Genomic DNA, 18,843 nt, shown 5'->3' with positions numbered 1-18,843 from the left:
AAAACAAAAGCTTCAATTTTCATTGAAACGTAGGTTTATTTTGATTAAAGATATGCTGAATACAAAGGGCTGAAATAAATGAGTAATCGTTAACATAAAATAATAGAACATTTTAATAAAAATTTATATTTTTTCTTGGACATTAACTTACCAGATACTGAGTAACTGCACAAATCAATAAGCATAACGCAAATAAACCTATTTTCTTGTTCTCTGAAAGCGAAATATTTCCTGTTGCACACACCAAACAAGTCAGTACAAGACTAATGACATGACAGTCAGCTGCTAAAATATTCGCTGCTAGTATTAGTGGAGAGAAATGGTGTGCCTGTGAGTAAGGCGCATAAGGGAAATGAATGAACACGATTATAGTAATCAGTCATTGGCGAATGTTGTAGTTTGTTATTACTAATTATGTATAACAGGATATTGTAAAAATTAAGTTACGAAATTTTTATTAAAGCATTTCTTACATACCGTTATATTGGCTGGGCTACAAAAATACTCATTGTGGGCTGCATGCAGTCCGTGGGCCTCGAGTTTAACATGCTTGATGTAGATCCATGGGTGCCTATGAGGTGACTCCGTTTTCAGTGACCTTGCCCCAACATCATCCCTCCCGGTTTGCCTTCATCCATGGCCTCAAGTGTGGCACATACTCCAGTACTGACTCCATAGGGCCAGAGAGGGACAGCACAGAAGGCACTTTTTGGAACTCAGAGATAGGTAGTAGTAGACCAAGTAGAGAAGGGAAATGCACCTGCCTTTGCCCATCACTGTACTAGAGATGGTTTAGTCCCCATTCTGAAGAAACTTTCTCTCTCCCAGCCAACAGGCTCTGTACCCCTTTCGGTTACTGCTGCATTGCAGCTAACACATAGCCAGGAAGACTCCAGCCGTTGCTCAGATAACTCAAGCTACGAGGAACCCCTGTCACCCATCTCAGCCAGCTCATCCACCTCCCGCCGGCGACAAGGCCAACGCGACCTGGAGCTCCCTGACATGCACATGCGGGACCTGGTGGGCATGGGACACCACTTCCTGCCAAGTGAGCCCACCAAATGGAATGTAGAAGATGTCTACGAGTTCATCCGCTCTCTGCCAGGTGAGGCCCTTGGAGGTTCCACACCTGCATGGAAGGCGAGAGATGAGAGGGAGTGAGAGATCTCATCTCCGCCACCAGGAAAGATTAGGCAGCTCAGTTAATGACTCAGGTTCATGAACTGGGTACAAAGATGATGGTGATGAGGTTTCATAGCTAGAGCTTCCATTCTAGCACAGAACACAAACTAACATTTTAAAGCTATAACTGGATATAGATACTGGATATATTTACTTGTGTGGATATATTTGTGTGTGTGAAACACAGAGGTGATAATGTAATGAACCCTGTGTCCTGTGCAGGTTGGGAGGAGTGACAGGTGGGAGTGTAGGAAATCTGTCAGGAACATCAGGAACAGGTATAGGATAACTGCTGTAGACATGCCGTTCAAAAAATTTAAACTGAATGACAGTGGACAGGTAGGCCCTTGCCCGGTGAAGTGATGCAGAGGCAGCAGCGTTAGGCATGAAGACAGGAAAGTGCAGGATGCAGCTGGGAACTCCACAGAAGCCTGTGTGGTGGAGCGCAAGTGGTTCTGAGGGCTGGCATCCAGAGATGAGCCCTGAAAGGCAAACCACACCATCTGGGATACCATCGCTCTTCTACTGTCTTCCTGCCAGTTGCACCCAGCCAGTGACCAGGTCAGGCACTGACACTCAGGGCCTGGAGTGGGTGTAGTTGTCAAGAGCACAGACTTCTGAGTCAGACAGACCCCGGCTCTGCCAGTTAACCCAGTGTGTTAGTTATCACACAGTTACTGTGGGCAGTTCTGCCACAGGGTCCCTTTTGAGATTTTGATTAAGATGTCGACAGGTCAAGGCTAAGGTCCTCTGAAGGCTTGATTGGGGCCTCACTCACATAATTCTCAACTTGGGTATGGCTGTTGGCAAGAGGCCGTTTCTCCACATGGGCCTCTTCAGAGCACTCATGCTTGAGTCTTCTCTTGAGATGGCAGCCAGTATTTGCCACCGGCGTTGTTCCAGGAGAGCAAGGTGGAAGCCACTGTGCCCTTTACGATCTGGGCTCGGGCACCACACACAGTGCTGTCAGTCTCACAGCATCTTCCTGGTCTCCCAGGTAAACCCTGTTCGTTTTGTGAGGGGCTCAGGAGGACATGAAAGGAAGCAAGGATTGTTGGGAGCTCTTTGGAGGCTGCTTACATAGATCCCCAGGGACTCATAGCCCCTCATGTAGAAACACTCAGCCCCTACTGGGTTCTCTTGAGGCTCATTCCATTGCAGCAGCAGTTTGAAACCCAGGATCTCGTCATCTAACTCAGGACCAGGCACGAATGAGCCTGCTCTTCAAATAAATAATCCCTCAACTTTAAGACGTGAAAACTAGAGACAGGTTACCCGTTTTCCTTCACAAATTCCAAATGTGGGTGGGATAGGGATAGGATAACTACTGTAGACATGTCATTCAAAAGCGGGGAAACGGAGCCGTAGCAGTTCCTAAACCTAGCGGAGCACATGTTGGCATTTCCTTCACTAGGACGCACAGCCTGGGAGTGATTCTCTTTAACTCTTGGTTCCACTCTCTGAGTCATTCTTCCTCTCCTATGAAAGCTAGCCTCAGTTTTCTCAGCCTGTTTCCTGCTGCTTTTCAGGTTGTATTACCTCTGACCCTTTCCGTTTAAGTGAGCAGCACTCTGCCAATATGATTCTCTTAAAATATTTGTTGGCCCCTCATGTATCTTGTTGGGGGCTCACTTCATAAGACAAAAACCATACTCACAAAAGTCTTCAAGATGAACTCTCTCTACATTGGGCTTCTTCTGAAGCTGAGGGACAGTGAATGGTCATAGAAGCCCTGCTGTTGGCTGGAGAGGATCTGTGAGGCACTCCCATAACATCCTTCAAGAGTTTTTTTTTGAATTGTGCTCGAGGCAGCATCTTGGATCTTTCTGAGGTCTTAAAAGATTTAAGTCACAGCCTCAGTTTCATCTGTAGACCATCTTTTCTTGACCACCGTGCCTTGTATTTGATCTTTGCCTAGAAATCATTTCTTAATTTTAGCATCATTTGCCATATAGAGAGGCTAGAGATTTTCAAAACCAGCAAATCCTGGCTCCTTTATGTTTTAACAGTTTTCCTTCACCTTATCGCTCTCCTCTCCTTTTGTTTTAAGCAGCAATAAGCCAGGCAGCCTGGCTGGTGTGGCTCAGTGGTTTAGTGCCAACCAATTGGAGTCACAATTCAATTCCTGGTCAGGGCACATGCCCGGGTTGCAGGATTGATCCCCAGTGTGGGGCATGCAGGAGGCAACCAATCAACGATATCAATAAAAATATATACATTAAAAAAAAAAAGAAGCCAGGCAACACCTTCAAAATTCTGCCTAAAAATGTTAGCTGACCCGCTCAGTTCATTGGGCACAATAAACTTACCTGTGGCTGCACTTTCTAATTCATAGCAAGGATCCGTTTCTTCCAGTTTCCAGTAAGTTTGCTCACTTTCCTTTAAGCCTCCCAAGGAGTTTCTCAAAGGCCATCAGATGTTCAGTCTTGGGAAAGCGCCTTAGCCATTCACTAACTCTCTCCTCTCAGTCCTCCCAGCTCCCACCCACTGGCGCTCCCAAGATCACACCCACATTTTTAGGGATTTGTTATGGCAGCAGCCCTCTGCTAAGTACCAAAATCTGCATTATTTTTATTGTGAAACAGGTTACCCCAAAACTTGGTGGCTTAAAAGAGTAATTATCGGAAGGTTTCTGTGGGTCAGGAACATGGAGTGGCTTAGCTGGCAGTTCTGGACGGGGTCTCTTACAAGATCTCGGTGAAGACGTCAGCCAGAGCTGCAGGTGTCAGGTTTGGGGCCGGAGGATTCACTTCCCGGTGCCTCCTTCACATGGCATGGAGGGCTGGCTATGGGCAGGAGGCTCAGCTCCTCTCCATGTGGTGGCCTCCAGAGGACTGCTTGTGTGTCCTTACAACATGGTAGCAAGCTTACTCTAAATTATCCAAAAGAGCAAGGTGGATTCCACTGTGCCCTTTGTGATCTAGCCTCAGAAATCACATGCCATCACTCCCGCAACACCTTATTGGTCTCCCAGGCCAGCCAGTTCACTGCGGGAGGGCTCTGAACAACTCCATGGAGACTAAGGAGGTGTGATTTCTGGGGCCATCCTGGAATCCGGCTGCCTTAGGCAAGTCACTTAGCCTTTCAAGCTATAAAATAAGGATGTGATTGTGAGGACTAATTGAAATGTGTGTGCAGTGCAGGGACTGCCAGAGTGAATTTTGGGGGCTCTGATTGACAGTCTTTGGTGGTGTCCCTGTCAGGCTGCCAGGAGATAGCAGAGGAATTCCGTGCCCAAGAAATCGACGGGCAGGCCCTGCTGCTGCTCAAGGAGGACCATCTGATGAGTGCTATGAACATCAAACTGGGGCCCGCCCTGAAGATCTACGCTCGCATCAACATGCTCAAGGACTCGTAGGGCTGGCCGGGCAGCCACGGTTCTGGCCCAGGACGCCTCCACCCAGCTGAGCAGAGCCAGACAGACATTCCTGAGGGGCCCAGACATGGGGCCAGTCGGAGGGCAGGGGCTCTCCCTGTGGGGCATGGCTGGTGGGGAGGTGTTGGCACCTCCCAGTGGCTCTCAGGGGCCTTTCTTTCTGTGGGAGGGGCTGAGAGGTAGGTGGCGCAGAAGATGGGGCTTTATGCTTGTAAATACTGATAGCACTGGCTTCCTCCAAAGTCCCAACACTCTAGCCCCGCTCTCTTCCCCTCTTTGTCCCCCATTTTCCAGGGGGTATATGGTCAGGGCTCCCAACCTGAGTTGGGTTACTTCCAAGGGCAGCCGTCAGGCCTGGATAGAGGCCTTGAAAGCCCTTCCTGCCTTCCTCCCACTTCCTTCTCCAGGCCTGGCTAACGCTCCCGACGCCAGCTTCTCCCCCTTCAGCTTGTTTCTGAAGCAGCCAGGTGTTCCCCCCCTTCACCCTCTGCAGGTGGAGAGAGAGAAGCTGGGCCCAGTTTGCCATGCCTGCTGGCACAGACGCCTTAAACGCTGTGTGTGTGACTGTATGACTGTGTGGGAGCCTGGACTGACAGATAGGCCAAGAGCCACCCTCTGGCATCTCCAGGTGTTTTGTAGCAACCAGCCACTTAGTGCTTTGTCCTGGACTCCACTCGGCCTCAGGATGGGGAATAGAAACGAAGGGCGGCCCCAGTGCAGAGAGGCAAGATCAGAACTCGAGTTAGATGCTCCTCTCCAGACTGGCCACGAAGCCTCTAAAGTCCCTTCCCCACACTGTGAAGTCCCCCCGACTGCCCTGCTGTCACAAACATTAAAGAAGCTGCCGGCCACAGTGCTGGTGGGCGGGCTGGGCCAGGCTGAGCCTCCTGCCCGCTGCCTGGGGATCCCAGTGGTGAGGCCCAGACCACCTCTGAGGGAGAGAAGAGCCTGAGTGACCACTGATGTGGAGAAGGCAGCCTCTGGCCTCCGGCTCCCACACTTGGCCTTGCGAACCTGCTCGCAGCAATCAGCTGCCTGCGGAGGAGGCAGGGCAGGAGGGGCGAGGTCTGCCTCCCCCGTGCCCTGTCCTCGGCAGCTCCGCGGGGGCAGGGGGCCTCTCCCCGGAAGAGGTGGCTGCCTTCCTCAGCTTGTTCTGTTCCCCACTCACACCCCTGGCAGGGTTGGAAATGAAGGACTTTTTTAACCATTTGTTTTTGTTTTTTAAAAATAAATCTGTAAAATCTGTTTCTATGCCTTTCTTTCCTGGGGATGCCTGTCCCTACAGGTATAGGTCTTCAGTGGTGCCAGTTCACCCCTAGGAGCCGGGTGGGTCCCTGGTTGGGATAGCATCTCCTCTGCACTTCGCTGGGCTGGGCCACTGAGGGCACCCTCAGCCCCAGTCCTCACAGGGGTGGCAGATTCCCCATCTCCTCACATGGTGTCCCTTGAAGTGGAGGGTCCAGAGTCCCTTCAGCTCTGAGCCCCGTCCCCACCATTCCCATTGGGGAGACAAGTCCCCAGTGGGGGTATCTGGGACACCTGAGGCAGAACCCTGACTCCCATCCTCTAGCAGACACCTTTAGTGGTCGCTGCTCAGTGTCCAGAAGAGCCTTGGAATGGCTCTGGTTCACTCAGTGTGTTCTGAGCATGTGTTGGATGCTGGAATAGCAAATTATTAGAAAGCCATCGTCCCCCAGGAAGTAACACCTAAGCCTCGAATGAAAGAGAAAGCTCATTCCAGGCCCAGGCAGCTCACCCGAAGGCAGGGGCATGAAGGTGGGAGTGCAGACCAGCAGGATGTGAGGGGGTGGTGGGATGGGCTGTGTTGACCTGTGCCTCTGAGCCAGGCCTTGTGCTGGCAACGAGGCCTTGGTGGGGAGCAGGACACTGCTGTGCCTGCTGGCACGGAGCTTACATCTCGCTGCACCTATCTCAGGGGAAGGGAGGAGGGCACCTGGCCTGCTCCTGACCTTCTCTAGGTTTTTCCTTCAGTGTTTCCACTTGTTTAAAACATAGGATTTAGGCCGAGGGCCCAACCTACTGAATCAGAATCTAAGGGTGGGGCCCTGGAAGGTCAAGCCCACACAGAGCCAATACCCTCATCTTGATAGCACCTCTCTGGAAAGCCTGTTAAAATGTACTACTCCTACCCTGGCTGGTAGCTCAGTTGGTTAGAGCATCGTCCTGATACTGATACACTAATGCAGTGATTCTCAACCTGTGGGTCGCGACCCCTTTGGCGGTCGAACGACCCTTTCACAGGGGTCGCCTAAGACCATTCTGCATATCAGATATTTACATTATGATTCCTAACAGTAGCAACATTACAGTTATGAAGTAGCAACGAAAATAATTTTATGGTTGGGTCACAACATGAGGAACTATATTTAAAGGGCCAGAAGGTTGAGAATCACTGCACTAATGGGTTCCATCCCCAGTCAGGGCACCTACAAGCAGCAACCAATGAATGCAAAAATAAATGGGACAACAAATCGATGTTTCTCTCGCTCTCTAAAACCAATTTTTAAAATATATGTACTGTCCTAGCCGGTTTGGCTCAATGGATAGAGTGTTGGCCTGCGGACTAAAGGGTCCCAGGTTCCATTCCAGTCAAGGGCACAATCCCAGGTTGCGGGCTCGATCCCCAGTAGGGGGCGTGCAGGAGGCTGATCCATGATTCTCTCTCATCAGTGATGTTTCTCTCTCTCCCTCTCCCTTCCTCTCTGAAATCTATAAAAATATATTTTAAATAAATAAATGTACTACCCGGAGAGGAGGAAAAGCAGATTACAGGCTTACCTTGCATTTTTGCGCTTTATTGCAGTTCACAAATACTGCATTTTTTTTTTCAACAAATTAAAGGATTCTGGCAACCTTGCCTTGAGCAAGCGCTTTCCAACAGCATCTGGTCTCTGAGTCTCTGTGTCTGCTGATGGGAAGATGCTGGGAAGACTGTTGGAATGAGATTAGCACATGAACTGATTGACAGCAGCAGCAGGGGTTGAGAGGATCTGAGATTTCCAGTTCTAAGTTCTGTGGTAAAATGCTACCAACAGCATCACATGCTACAGAGAAATTGTTTGTGAAGGGAAGAGTCAACTAGGGCAAACTTCATTGTCTTATTTTAAGAAATTCCCCAGTCGCCCCAACCTTCAGCAACCACCACCCCGATCAGTCAGCAACCATCAACATCGAGGCAAGACCCTCCACCAGCAACAAGATTACAGCTTGCTGAAGGCTCAGATGATGGCTAGCATTTTTAGCAATAAAGTCTTTGTAAACTAAGTTATGTGCATTATTTTAGACATAATGCTATTATTACTTAAAAGGCTACCGTAGCCTGGCCGGTGTGGCTCAGTGGGTGAGCTTCGACTCATGAAGCAGAAGGACATGGATTGATTCCCGGTCAGGACACATGCTGGGGTTTCAGGCTCCATCCCCAGTAGGGGGCGTGCAGGAGTCACCCAATCAATGATTCCCTCTCATCACTGATGTTTCTATTTTTCCCTCTCCCTTTCTCTCTGAAATCAATAAAGAATATATTTAAAAAATAATAAAAGGCTACAGTATAGTGCAAACATGGCTTTTCTATGTACTAGGAAACCAAAAACTTCCCATGGCTCACTTTATTTCAACATTCGCTTTATTGTGGTGGTCTGGCACCGAATCGACAGTTGATAGCCCAGAGGGTGGAGCCAGGACTGGAAAGTCTGGTTGTTCCAGGAGATAGGGAATGGCTCGCAGGACCAGGGGCTAGCATAGCCCCTGAGCTGAGGGGGAAGAGGGAGAGCATAAAGGACCTTGGGGAGGGCACCTAGTGGAGAGGGCACCCGGGTCGCCCACTGCCCTGCCCCTCCCGCTGCAGGAAGTGGGCAGGTACGCTGTGGCCTGGGTGGCTCTGGGCAAGTCTGCACTCTGGACCTCGACATTCCCCTTCCTGGCAGATAGTGAAAGCCAGGCCACACCTGAGTTTGTTTTGGTGTGCATGGTGGAGAAGGAAACCTAAATTCCCAAGAGGGCTTGGTGAATTTGAGGGAGCTGACTTAGGTAAATATGGGCACTGTTTCCTGTTTTTTTGTTTTTTGTGTGTTTTCTTTTTAAACAAGTTTATTTAAACAACAAGACACTTAAGGGAAAACTAGGATTCATTTTTTTAGAGTAATTTATCCCTCCTTAAAAACAGATTGCCCTACATGTAACAGCTATGTACAAAAAAGTTATAAAATTGTCCTTGGTTTTACAATGATAAATGAAAAACATTAAAATTCTTCAATCCAACAAGGTATGCACGAATTTTTATGTTGTTCTTTTTTGTTTAACAGTGAGAGTAAAATAACTTACCGGAATATAAAGATAAGAGCTGGATGAGCATGCCACTAATGGAGAAAGGGGGTGTTTTCACAGATCCAGTATTTTCCCCATCCCATCTCCATTTGATGTAGATCAAAACATAACCATTGGCCATTTAGTTTAAAAAAATGCAAATGCTGGTGCACATACATCAGTTACTTTATGTACAATAAAGGAATGGGGAAGGGGGAAATGAAAGAATAGAGAAAACTATACTGTGGCAGTCAGATGTGTTGAAACCAAATTGCAGTTTTCTAATTGAGAATGTCTTCTTGGTCTGGAGGAAGAGTTCTGGAGTAAATAGCAGGTTCCCTTTTTAGCAGACACCTGACTGCTGCTGGAACACATCAACTGTATCTTCCTCCTCCATTTCCAACTGTGCAGGTGTGTCTGTTTCATTGATTGGCTGGCTGTCCGTCAAATCGGAATCTGATCTGCCTCATTGACAAACCCTGTCATTCACAATAGGCTTTCCTTAGTTTACTAAGCAGTGTGTGCCTCTTAATCTTAAACTGCACCCCAGAACCACCCTGCCCCGCCACCTTCAAATTCGTATGATCGTGTTCTCAGTCTTGACTCCTTCCTTGGGCTTTGTGTCAACCATGGCGAGCGCCGGAGTCTCCAGCTGCCGCTTCACAAGAGGAACCAGGCCCGCCCGGAAGGAGCAGGCGAGCAGTACCAGGAGCGGCCTGAGCACTGCTGCTTTGCTTTGGGTGGAAGGCCCCACCCCATCGCCGTTTGAAGGGTGCAGCCTTCACTATATTTTTGTCCCTGTTTACACTTTACACAAAATTTTCCCAACCTTTGATTATGGTCCAGAGTTTAAAAAGTGTTTCCAACATTCATGTACATACTTAAATATATATAATGGAAACAAAACTTTCACAAAACAACACCTACCTTTATGTACCATGCATTCTGGTGTTTTCTTTTCCATTCTCTTCCTGGTCACACTTTTTAAGTCTTGGTCACGATCCATGAAATTGATTTCATGGCTCTCGGATGGATCACAACCTGCATCTCAAAAAACGCTGCCCAGTGCAAACTCTCCAGAAATCCCGTATCCGCTCTCTGGAGTGGCTCTTCCACTGTCCTGGTGACTTACCCATTTGACTGAGGAGGTGAAGGACTCCTGGGTAACCGGTCCAGGATCGCAATCCGCAATCGGGAGACAAGTGCCCTGAGGCTTTGGCTGAAGCCTTTCTCTGATGAGACCAGAAGACACTGGAAAGGGCACTAGGAGCGTAGAGAGGAAAAGTGAGTCAGTACAAAGTAGTGCAGAGCCTCTGGCCAATCAGAGCTGGCCTTATTCAGGTCCACTCTTTTCCAGGTGATTGGCCCCAAGGGGGTTCCCAGCCCCCACCCCAGCCTGGGGCCAGCCTCCTGCAGCAGGTGCCACTCCTAAGTCCCACACCAGGCCGGGGCGTTCGTCCCTGCCTGCTCCTGTGGGTGTGGTTCCAGATGGCCTGTAACTGCTTTGTTCCAGACACAGGGTCATTTGCTTCCCAGCTGAGCTGAGAGAGTTCTTGGAAGGCTGTCCCACCAGCTTCTCAACATGGCTCTCAAAGAGGGACTCAGGTGAGTGGGGACACCCCCAGCGTGGGGGAAGCTGGGGGGGACGGCTGACCTGAGAGGAGTCTAGAACAGCCAAGGAGGCACCAAGACAGTCCTGGGAGAAGGTGACTCAGAGGGAACACGGCCCACGGGGTAGATAGAGACGGCAGGGGACGATCTGGGAGATCTCGCAGCCTGTGAGGAGCTGGGTAAGTCCTCTTGCTTCCCTAACTCTGAGCCCCTTGGTGAGCCAGAGAAGGCAGGCCTGGGGGCTGCACCCCCACTGTAACAGAGGCCTCCACGTTCCCACGGCAGTGACTGTCCAGGACTGGAAGCTTCTACCTGCTTAAGAACTAATGACTGATCTTTAACCCCTACAGGGAAGGTACAGGGAACAGGACATGGGGTGGGCTTGAGGGACCACCTTCTGCAGATAGAAGAGGGGTGAAGGGGGTCCTTTTGGAAATATCTGAGAAGGGAATGTGGAGGAATAGGCCAGGCAGCGGCCAGATGGACTCAGGGCTCCCAGGCTGGGGCACGGCAAGGCGGCAGGAACTGGAGGGTGCCTGCCGCAGGCCTGGGTCTCAGCACCCTCCCAGACCTGACAGTTTGCACCCACCTGGCGCAGCTCTGCCTGGCTGCCTGGTGGAGGCCCAGTGCCCCAGATAAGCATCGGGACAGCAGTGAGAGCAAAGGTCCCTGCCAGCCTCTTCCTGCCCGGCACCACAGAGGGTACCTCCTGTCGTGTACCTGGGCAGCCCTGCTTCCGGGAGCCGGAAAGGCCCTGGTGCAGCCAGCCCTCCAGGAGCTCAGCGTGGAGCTGGAGAGTGAGGAGGGAGAAAGGCTTTTTGTAGGAGAGACACTGACTTGGGAAATGGTAGCAGGGACGTTTGGAAGACGAGCGTCCGGGTTGGGCTGGGGCCAAGCCATAAAAAGCCCCAAACGCCAGGCTCTGGCTTGGGAGTCAGACAGACCTACGTTTGAACCTCAGCTCCAGCACTCCTAGCTGTGTGAGTCTGAGCAAATGATTTCACCTTTCGGAGCCACAGCCCCCTTGTCTACAAGGTGGAGGTAATCAACGTATCTTCCTCAAGCAACTGTGGTCAGACTTCCGTGAGAGAGGGACATAGAACTGTCAGCACAGTATCTGCCTCAGTAAGCGTCTGGGATCATTCAGAGAGTGCAGAGCTGACCCTAAAGAAAATGGTGTTTTGAGCAAAGGAGAAACCATCAGTTTAGGAAAGAGAATGAAGACCAGGAACCCACTGATTACCTCATTCATTTACTGAACAAATAACTATTAATACCGCCAACTCTGAGGCAGGCTCTCGGATCCAAAGTCGAATAAAACAGGAAACTCATGGCCTGGTGGGGCAGTCAGTCTAGTTCGGCAGGTGCTAGAGTAGAGGTTTGCACAGGAGGAGCTCTTGGGAGGGCAGGTGTTGAGGGGAAGGTCAAGGAAGGCGTCCCCAGGAGGAAGCTAGGTATTGAGGGATGATTGGGAGCTTGGTGGTGGTTGATGGGGAAAGAGCAATCTGGGTGAAGATACAGAGGTGGGAGGACCCAGAGTCAAAGCAAGTCTAGGAATCACAGGATGGAGACTGGGAGGCAGGTGAGGGGAGTTGCAGGAATCTATCTGATGAGAAACAATGAGGGGTAAGAATTCAGTGGGGTGGAGAAGAGGGAGCTTAGAGCTCTACGAGGGAGGCAAATGCAGTGGAACTTGGTGACTGAATGGCTATGAGGGGAGGGGTGGCGGGAAGGGTCCCACTTGGGTAATGGGGACCAGTCACGAAGAACGCAGAAGGAAGAAGAGATCAGGGAAATGCAAATGCAGCTTGGGAAGCCGAGTTGGAGGTGTCTGTGGGACACCCAGGGAGACACCGCAGTCCAGGAGACACACGGTGCCTGAGTCCAGTGCTCAGTGAGAGCTGGGCTGGACTCGGTTTTCGGAGTCATTGGTAGAGAAAAGACAAGGGGTGAAAGAGGGTGCACGCAGAATCCTAACTGAATTCCAAATGGCAAGAAGGGCAAGCCATGCAAAGGTGAACAAGAAGGCTGCGGGCCAGAGCACGCAGGGGCGCACAGGAGAGATCCCAGGAGCCAGATGCATGGAGCTCTGCACACAGCCCCCAGGGGGGCGGGTTTTGCTCTAAGAGCGTAAGAAGTCGTTGGAAGGTCTGGAAGAGGGGAGATGTGTTCTAATATGTTTTTGAAAGTTCATTCTGGAGAACGGATTGTTGGGGGGCAAGAGTAGAAGCAGGGAGGCTGAAAGGGGTGCTATGAGGTTAGCCTGGAGTGGAATGAGAAGAGGTGAAGGCCTGTGGATGGAGTGGGGTGTGTTTGTGGGAGAGTCCACAGGGCTTGTTGGTGACTGCATGTGGGCCATGACACATGGGAAGAATAAAGGGGGGCTCCTAGGTCTTCGGTTTGAGAAATGGGGTGTATATCATGATGCCATGTCCCAGGATGGAGGAGACCTGAGTGGGGAGCAGGTTTCTGAGGAAAATCGAGTCCCTTTCTGGTCGTATAAGTTTGAGATGCTTGTGGGATATCCAAGTGGAGAGATCAGGAGGCACCAGTGCCCCAGGCGTCCTCTGTCACTGTCCCAGCGATGCCAGATCAGTCCACCAGAGGCCCAGCCATGATTCGGCCCCACCCCACTTCCAGGAGGGCGGTCTGATAGAGGCTGTGGTCTCTTAAGAAAACCATTTGGTCACTTTTGCACATTGTTGTCTCCTTTCCATGGACCTCCCTTCCCGCTCTACTATCTTCTTTTCTTGGATCCCTTCTCACTGCTCGGGTGCTAGCTCAGAGGTCACCTCCTCCAGGAAGCTGCCCTGACTTCCCCCGTCAAGGCTTAGGTGCCACTCTCCAAGCTGCCCTCGTAGCATCTTATATGAATTACAGCCTTCGCTGCGCTGTGTTCATCTGTTTGCTGCTGTCACCTGACCTTTTCCCTCTCCTCGGGGACTCACATATTCCTCACTCACTCCCTGAAGACAGGCCCTCTGAACCCTGACCTAGCACAGTGCTTGATTCTGAGCGTGTGCCCATCAATACAGGTGGAATGCATGAATGAACAGAAACGAGTGAACACCCTGATGCATGAACTTATTCCATGCTGAAGATTATCTCCTCTGAACAGAATCCCAGAAGCTGAGGTTGTTGGATTAAAGGGGATGAAGACTGAAAGCGCCCATCCCCATAGCTAAGGAGCTGTCCACAAGAGCTGCAAGTGTGAGAGCCCATCTCACTGTGTTCTCGCAGCGTGGCTAAGTTTTCTTTATTTTAATTTAAAAAAATATGTATTTTTATTGATTTCAGAGGGGAAAGGAGAGGGAGAAAGAGATAGAAACATCAATGATGAGAGAGAATCATTGATGGGCTGCCTCCTGCACACCCCACACTGGGGATTGAGCCCGCAACCTGGGCATGTGCCCTGACTGGGAATCGAACCATGACCTCCTGGTTCGCAGGCTGATGCTCAACCCGAGCCACGGCAGCAGGCTTCTTTCTTTTCTAAATGAGCCCATTTTATAGGCAAATTAGAACCACCTTGTCCTAATTTGTATGTTTTTGATTACGAGTGAGGGTGAACATTCTTCCATGTTTGACTACTAAATGCATTTCTTCTTTGAGGATTTACCTGGTCGTGTGCTGTGGAAACTGGTAAGGCAGGTGGTGTTCTGTGACGAAGCACGGAGCTGCTGCGGGAATGGTCCTGGTGAGGGGTGAGCAGGCAGGGTCACTGAGGGGCTGGAGGAACAGCAGGGCCAGAGGAGGTACACTAACACTATTATTCAGGAATAATAATAGTAGCTACAGCTTACTGAGCCACTAGTATGTGTGAGCCTTGTTCTCTTCACTTAGCATGTGATAACTCAGTAACCATGACAACCCTCCAAGGCAGGTATTCTTATCCCCAGTTTACAGATGAGGAGACTAAAGTGCGGACGTCCAAAGCCTTGCCCTTGCTCAGGCAGCGAAAAGGCAGTGGAGCTGGGATTCGAACCGCAAGGGTGTGGACCCAGTGTCTCTGCTTCTCGCCATAGGGTCCAGCCTCTCCAGAGACAGGGGCACACATCAGAGATGCAGGGAGCTGGACAAGACCCCCAGAAGGAGCTTATTAAGATTCTCAACTCTTGGCCCCCTTCCTGGAAAACAACCAGCCACGGACAAATCCGAGTCCACCTCCTCTGAGCCGGGAACGGGGCTGCTGAGTTCTGCTGGAGGAACCAGCCCCGTGACTGGAGCCACGACAGACGCCTGGTCCCTGACCACAGCTGCCCCCCACGCAGCCCGGCAATTCTTCCCCAAGTCCCACATAGCTCTCGCCTCCCAGCCACAGTCACAAACTTCCCTGCTTCCCCTCCCAGACTCTCTCCCATCCAAGGTCAGTCCCAGCCCCTTCCCAGACTAAACACCCCACACCTAATGTTAGCATCCCCCAAACCTGCCAAGGCCGTGCCCCCCACCCCAGCACTACTGGCAAAAGCAAAGGATATACATCTAAATGCTCATTAGAAGGGACCTGGTCAGATAGACTATGCTATTGCCCATCAATGGAAAGAAGGGTGAGGAAGCGATTCAAGTACTGAGATGGAATAACCTCAAAGACATTATGTCAGTGGAAATGCAAGATGCAGAATTGTCTATTGTGCTACCATCTGTGGGGAGAAAGAAAGAGGAGGAGATGAAAACCATTCCAGGGTCAAAAAAGAAAAGAAAAAGAAAGGGGGAGGGGCGGGGCGGGACGGAGAATCTGCTACCGTATTCACCACGCTGCCTGCCTGGGCGCAGCCTCTTTCTGGAAAGACGCACAGGAAACTGGCGACACTGGCTGCCTCCACGCAGAGGAGCTGGGTGTCTGGGAACAGGAAGGACCTTGCACTGTGTATACTCGTGTATCTTTGAACTCACCGTGTGAATATATTCGCATTATTAATAATAACGATAATAACATGAAACATTAAGTTGCACAAATGGTTTCTCATACGTGTGTGCAGAGATCTGTGTGTAGATCAATATAAACACACCCGTAAATCGTGTGCTGCTGATGCCCCTCCCCACCCCCAGGGCCTGGAAGAGGATCTTCTGGTGGCTGATCCTGCTGGCAGTCAGCTTCTCAGGGCTGCTCCTGTACGGGCTCCCGGCCGTCAGGTACAGCCTCCTCTCCCCAGCGCTCCGGGCGGGCCCTCCGGGACGGGACTCAAGTGGGTCTTTCCAAGTATCCCGAGGGCTGGCGGGGGTGACCATCCCAGCCCACTCGTGTCCTGTGGCCCTCCCTCCCTGTAAGGAGCAGAGCGACAGGGCTGCTGAGCCGGCTGGCGTGCCCCTCATTGCTGCCCCCGCCCAACAGGCACCTGGAAACCTTCATCCCCATGGGCACCTGCCCTTTGACCAGAATGCCCCTGCTGAGAGACAACTTCACAGGTCTCCTGCATCTCTGGTAAGGAGACACAGTCCTCCCGCTCTGAGATCTCCCATGGTGCCCTGCAGTATGTGCCCCAGCGTCCCTGCCCTCCTACCCGCTACCCCGGCAGAGCCAGGCTCTCCACCCCAGGGCCCAGCGGGTTGCACATCTCTGGATCTTCCGTTTGTGTTGGTTCTGGGCCAGGGACTGGGTATGCCCCACCTGGGGGTCCTAGGGCCCAGCATGGGGAGATGGCAGTGAGCATCACCAAGTGGGTGGACAAATGGACCCCATCTCCCATCCCTGCTCTGGCCAGGGCCCGGCCTGAAGTCCTGACCTGTACCTCCTGGGGGGCCCCCATTGTTTGGGATGGCACTTTCGATCCAGATGTGGCCCAGCAAGAGGCTATACAGCAGAACCTCACCATTGGGCTGACGGTCTTTGCTGTAGGCAGGTAAGGCCTGGGGAGGGGATCAGGGCTGTCAATCAGGGAGGGGGCGGGTGCATGTGATATGGGTAGTGGGGCTCCCTGTTCCCTGTGCCAGAGGATCCCAAGGTGATGCAGAAGGCAAAGACAGCACCCCTATTCCATTCATCCCCTTCTGTCCTTCCCGGACACTAACACTGTGCAGCCCACCCAGCACAGGCAGCCAGGGGCTCAACGCCATGTCCTGCAAAGCACCTGCCATGGGGCTGGTTGTCCATTTGGAGGCACTGGGTTTGTGGTGAGAAAATGATGACGTGAGAATGGTGAGATGAGGGTAGAGCAGTTGGCTGGACAGAGGAAATGGCGTGGCTGCAGTAAGTGCCCACTGGAGGTCAGTGGCTCAGATGCAGGCACGCGATAAGGGGAGGGCGGAGGCTTGCCTGATGGAGGGAAAGGGGCTGGCGAGCTGAGGGTTTCTGCAAGGGAGTGAATCTTGAGCCGGGTAGAGAGGGAAGTGAAGAGAGGAGGGGGATGCTGAGAAAGGGGTTCAAACCTAGCATCAGTGGGGGTAGGACTGCTGGGGGAAGGGGATCACAGGAAGTGGGCCGGAAGGATGGGGGGATCACAGAGTAGGACAGACTGATGATGACCAGGCCAAGGGAGTAGACATGGGGATAGGTGACTGAGGAGGGTAGAGGACAGAATCACTGTAGGAGAGGAGTCTGAGGTATGGAGGAGCCGAGTGGGAGGTGGAGAAGAAATCCCAGGGGCACTGACACCCCCATTATGGATGGCAGCTGTCCAAGCTGGGTGCCCACTCTCCAGATGCAAAGGGGACAACTGGATGTAACCCTAAGTAGGTACCCGGAGGTAGAGTTCAGGGCAGTTAAAGGAAGCGTTTGTAATAATGTAACGGACTGCTTTGGGAAGGCAGTGAGAGTTTGGCATCCAGGAAGAGAATGTGGGGAAGGAATTCTATTATCAAATACCCCAGAACTCTAAACTCCACAATCCAGAAGGGAGAGAAAGCCACGACGGTGCCTGGGAGTTAGGGGGCAAACAGGACTAAGGGCTGACCCATCAGCCAGGTGGGCAGAACCTTGTGCTCCCACTTCTATTCTGGATACTGAGTAGGGTGTTCTTGCACCAGCCGTAGGGGGCAGAATCTTGGGGTCCAGAAATTCCAGGACATTGAGGTCCTGAATTCCAAGGTTTTGTGAGTCTAACACCCTGGGAGGGTGAGGTTTCCTTCCAGTTCCTCACAGACCTACCAGGAATAGAGCAAGTGCAGGTAAAAGCTCTGGCCCGAATGCCAAACTGGGTTCAGATCATAGCTCTGCAACTTACCACCTGTGTGTATGCTTGCATCAGGCACGAAAGCTCTTTGTGGCTCAGTTTCCTCACCTGAAAAATAGAGATAATAATAAATGGTGAGGATTAAATGCTCGACTTAGAACACTGTCTGCCACATGATAAATGTTCAAAAATATTAGGCATTATTACTATTATTTCAGAACCCTGGGATCCCAAAATCTTTTAATACAGTCTCTAATATTACAAATGTTCTGATAAGGAATTACCACAAACTCAGGGAGTTAAGACAACAATTATTTATCACTAGAGGCCAGGTGCACAAAATTCGTGCACTGGTGGTGGTGGGGAGGGGGGTCCCTCAGCCCAGCCTGCACACTCTTGCAGTCCAGGAGCCCTTGGGGGATATCTGACTGATGGCTAAGCTGGCAGTCAGACAGCCTTAGTGCTGCTGCAGAGGCCGGAGAGGCTCCCACCACTGCCGCTGCACTGGCCAGCAGTGAACCCGTCTTCTGGCTGAGCGGCACTCCCCGTGTGGGAGTGCACTGACCACCAGAGGGCAGCTCCTGCATTGAGCGTCTACCCCCTGGTGGTCAGTGCACATCAAAGCCACCAGTCAATTTGCATATTAGCCTTTCATTATATAGGATAGGATTCTAGCTCCTGATTTTGTGGGCCAGGAATTCCAACAGGGCTCCACAGGAAGTGTTCCATTGCCCCCCAATGTCTGGGTCTTTCCTGGGATAGTCCACTGCTAAAGACTGGTGGGGTACCTCTCTCCACACTGCCTCTCTGCACGGCTGGTTGGGCTTCCTCACATCAATGCAACATCCAAATGTGGAACTTATTAAACAAAGGCCCAGAGCTCTAAAGAGACAAAGGCTAACACAGTCAGTCCTTTGAAGGCCAGCGCAGCACCACTTCCTTGGTACCGCGGTCAGGGACAGCCTGTGTTCAAGGGAAGGAAGACAGGGCCCCTCGGGGCACGAGTGGCAAACAATCTGCAATCACCTTGAACGGCTTGCAGGATCAGGAGCTCCGGGGACTGAGGTTGCAAGTTAACAAGGACCTGAATGCGGAGGAGCAGGAAAGCTCGAGTGGAGGGGAGAGGACAGCGGGCGAGGGGATAAGGGGGAGGGTCAAGGCCATGCAGGTACCCCACCCCCACCCCTTGCAGGTACCTGGAGAAGTACCTGGCGCGCTTTCTGGAGACAGCCGAGCAGTACT

General features: G+C 51.5%; 2 protein-coding genes and 1 pseudogene across 5 annotated transcripts in view; 2 read left to right on the top strand and 1 right to left on the bottom strand.

Moving 5' to 3' along the window:
- Positions 1-5,803, top strand: part of PHC2 (polyhomeotic homolog 2 (Drosophila)) — an 86,370-nt gene extending 80,567 nt beyond the window's left edge. For all 4 annotated transcript variants that reach the window (XM_014549508.1, XM_014549509.1, XM_014549510.1 and 1 more), the window contains 2 exons: positions 829-1,105; positions 4,386-5,803. In XM_014549508.1, the coding sequence (XP_014404994.1) occupies positions 829-1,105; positions 4,386-4,540 (432 nt within the window). In that variant the 3' untranslated portion in view covers positions 4,541-5,803. The remainder of the gene's footprint in view (positions 1-828; positions 1,106-4,385) is intronic.
- Positions 5,804-8,895: 3,092 nt separating this feature from the next.
- Positions 8,896-18,824, bottom strand: LOC106728183 (annotated as a pseudogene).
- A3GALT2 (alpha 1,3-galactosyltransferase 2) overlaps positions 10,313-18,843 on the top strand; it is a 15,481-nt gene continuing 6,950 nt past the window's right edge. The window contains exons 1-5 of the mRNA XM_014549495.1: positions 10,313-10,486; positions 15,542-15,625; positions 15,825-15,914; positions 16,195-16,332; positions 18,794-18,838. Coding sequence (XP_014404981.1) covers positions 10,464-10,486; positions 15,542-15,625; positions 15,825-15,914; positions 16,195-16,332; positions 18,794-18,838 — 380 coding nt within the window. The 5' untranslated portion in view covers positions 10,313-10,463. The remainder of the gene's footprint in view (positions 10,487-15,541; positions 15,626-15,824; positions 15,915-16,194; positions 16,333-18,793; positions 18,839-18,843) is intronic.

This window comes from Myotis brandtii, unplaced genomic scaffold (genome assembly GCF_000412655.1).
Source record: "Myotis brandtii unplaced genomic scaffold, ASM41265v1 scaffold555, whole genome shotgun sequence".
Lineage (NCBI taxonomy): Eukaryota > Metazoa > Chordata > Mammalia > Chiroptera > Vespertilionidae > Myotis > Myotis brandtii.
This window is presented reverse-complemented; position numbering and strand designations above follow the sequence as displayed.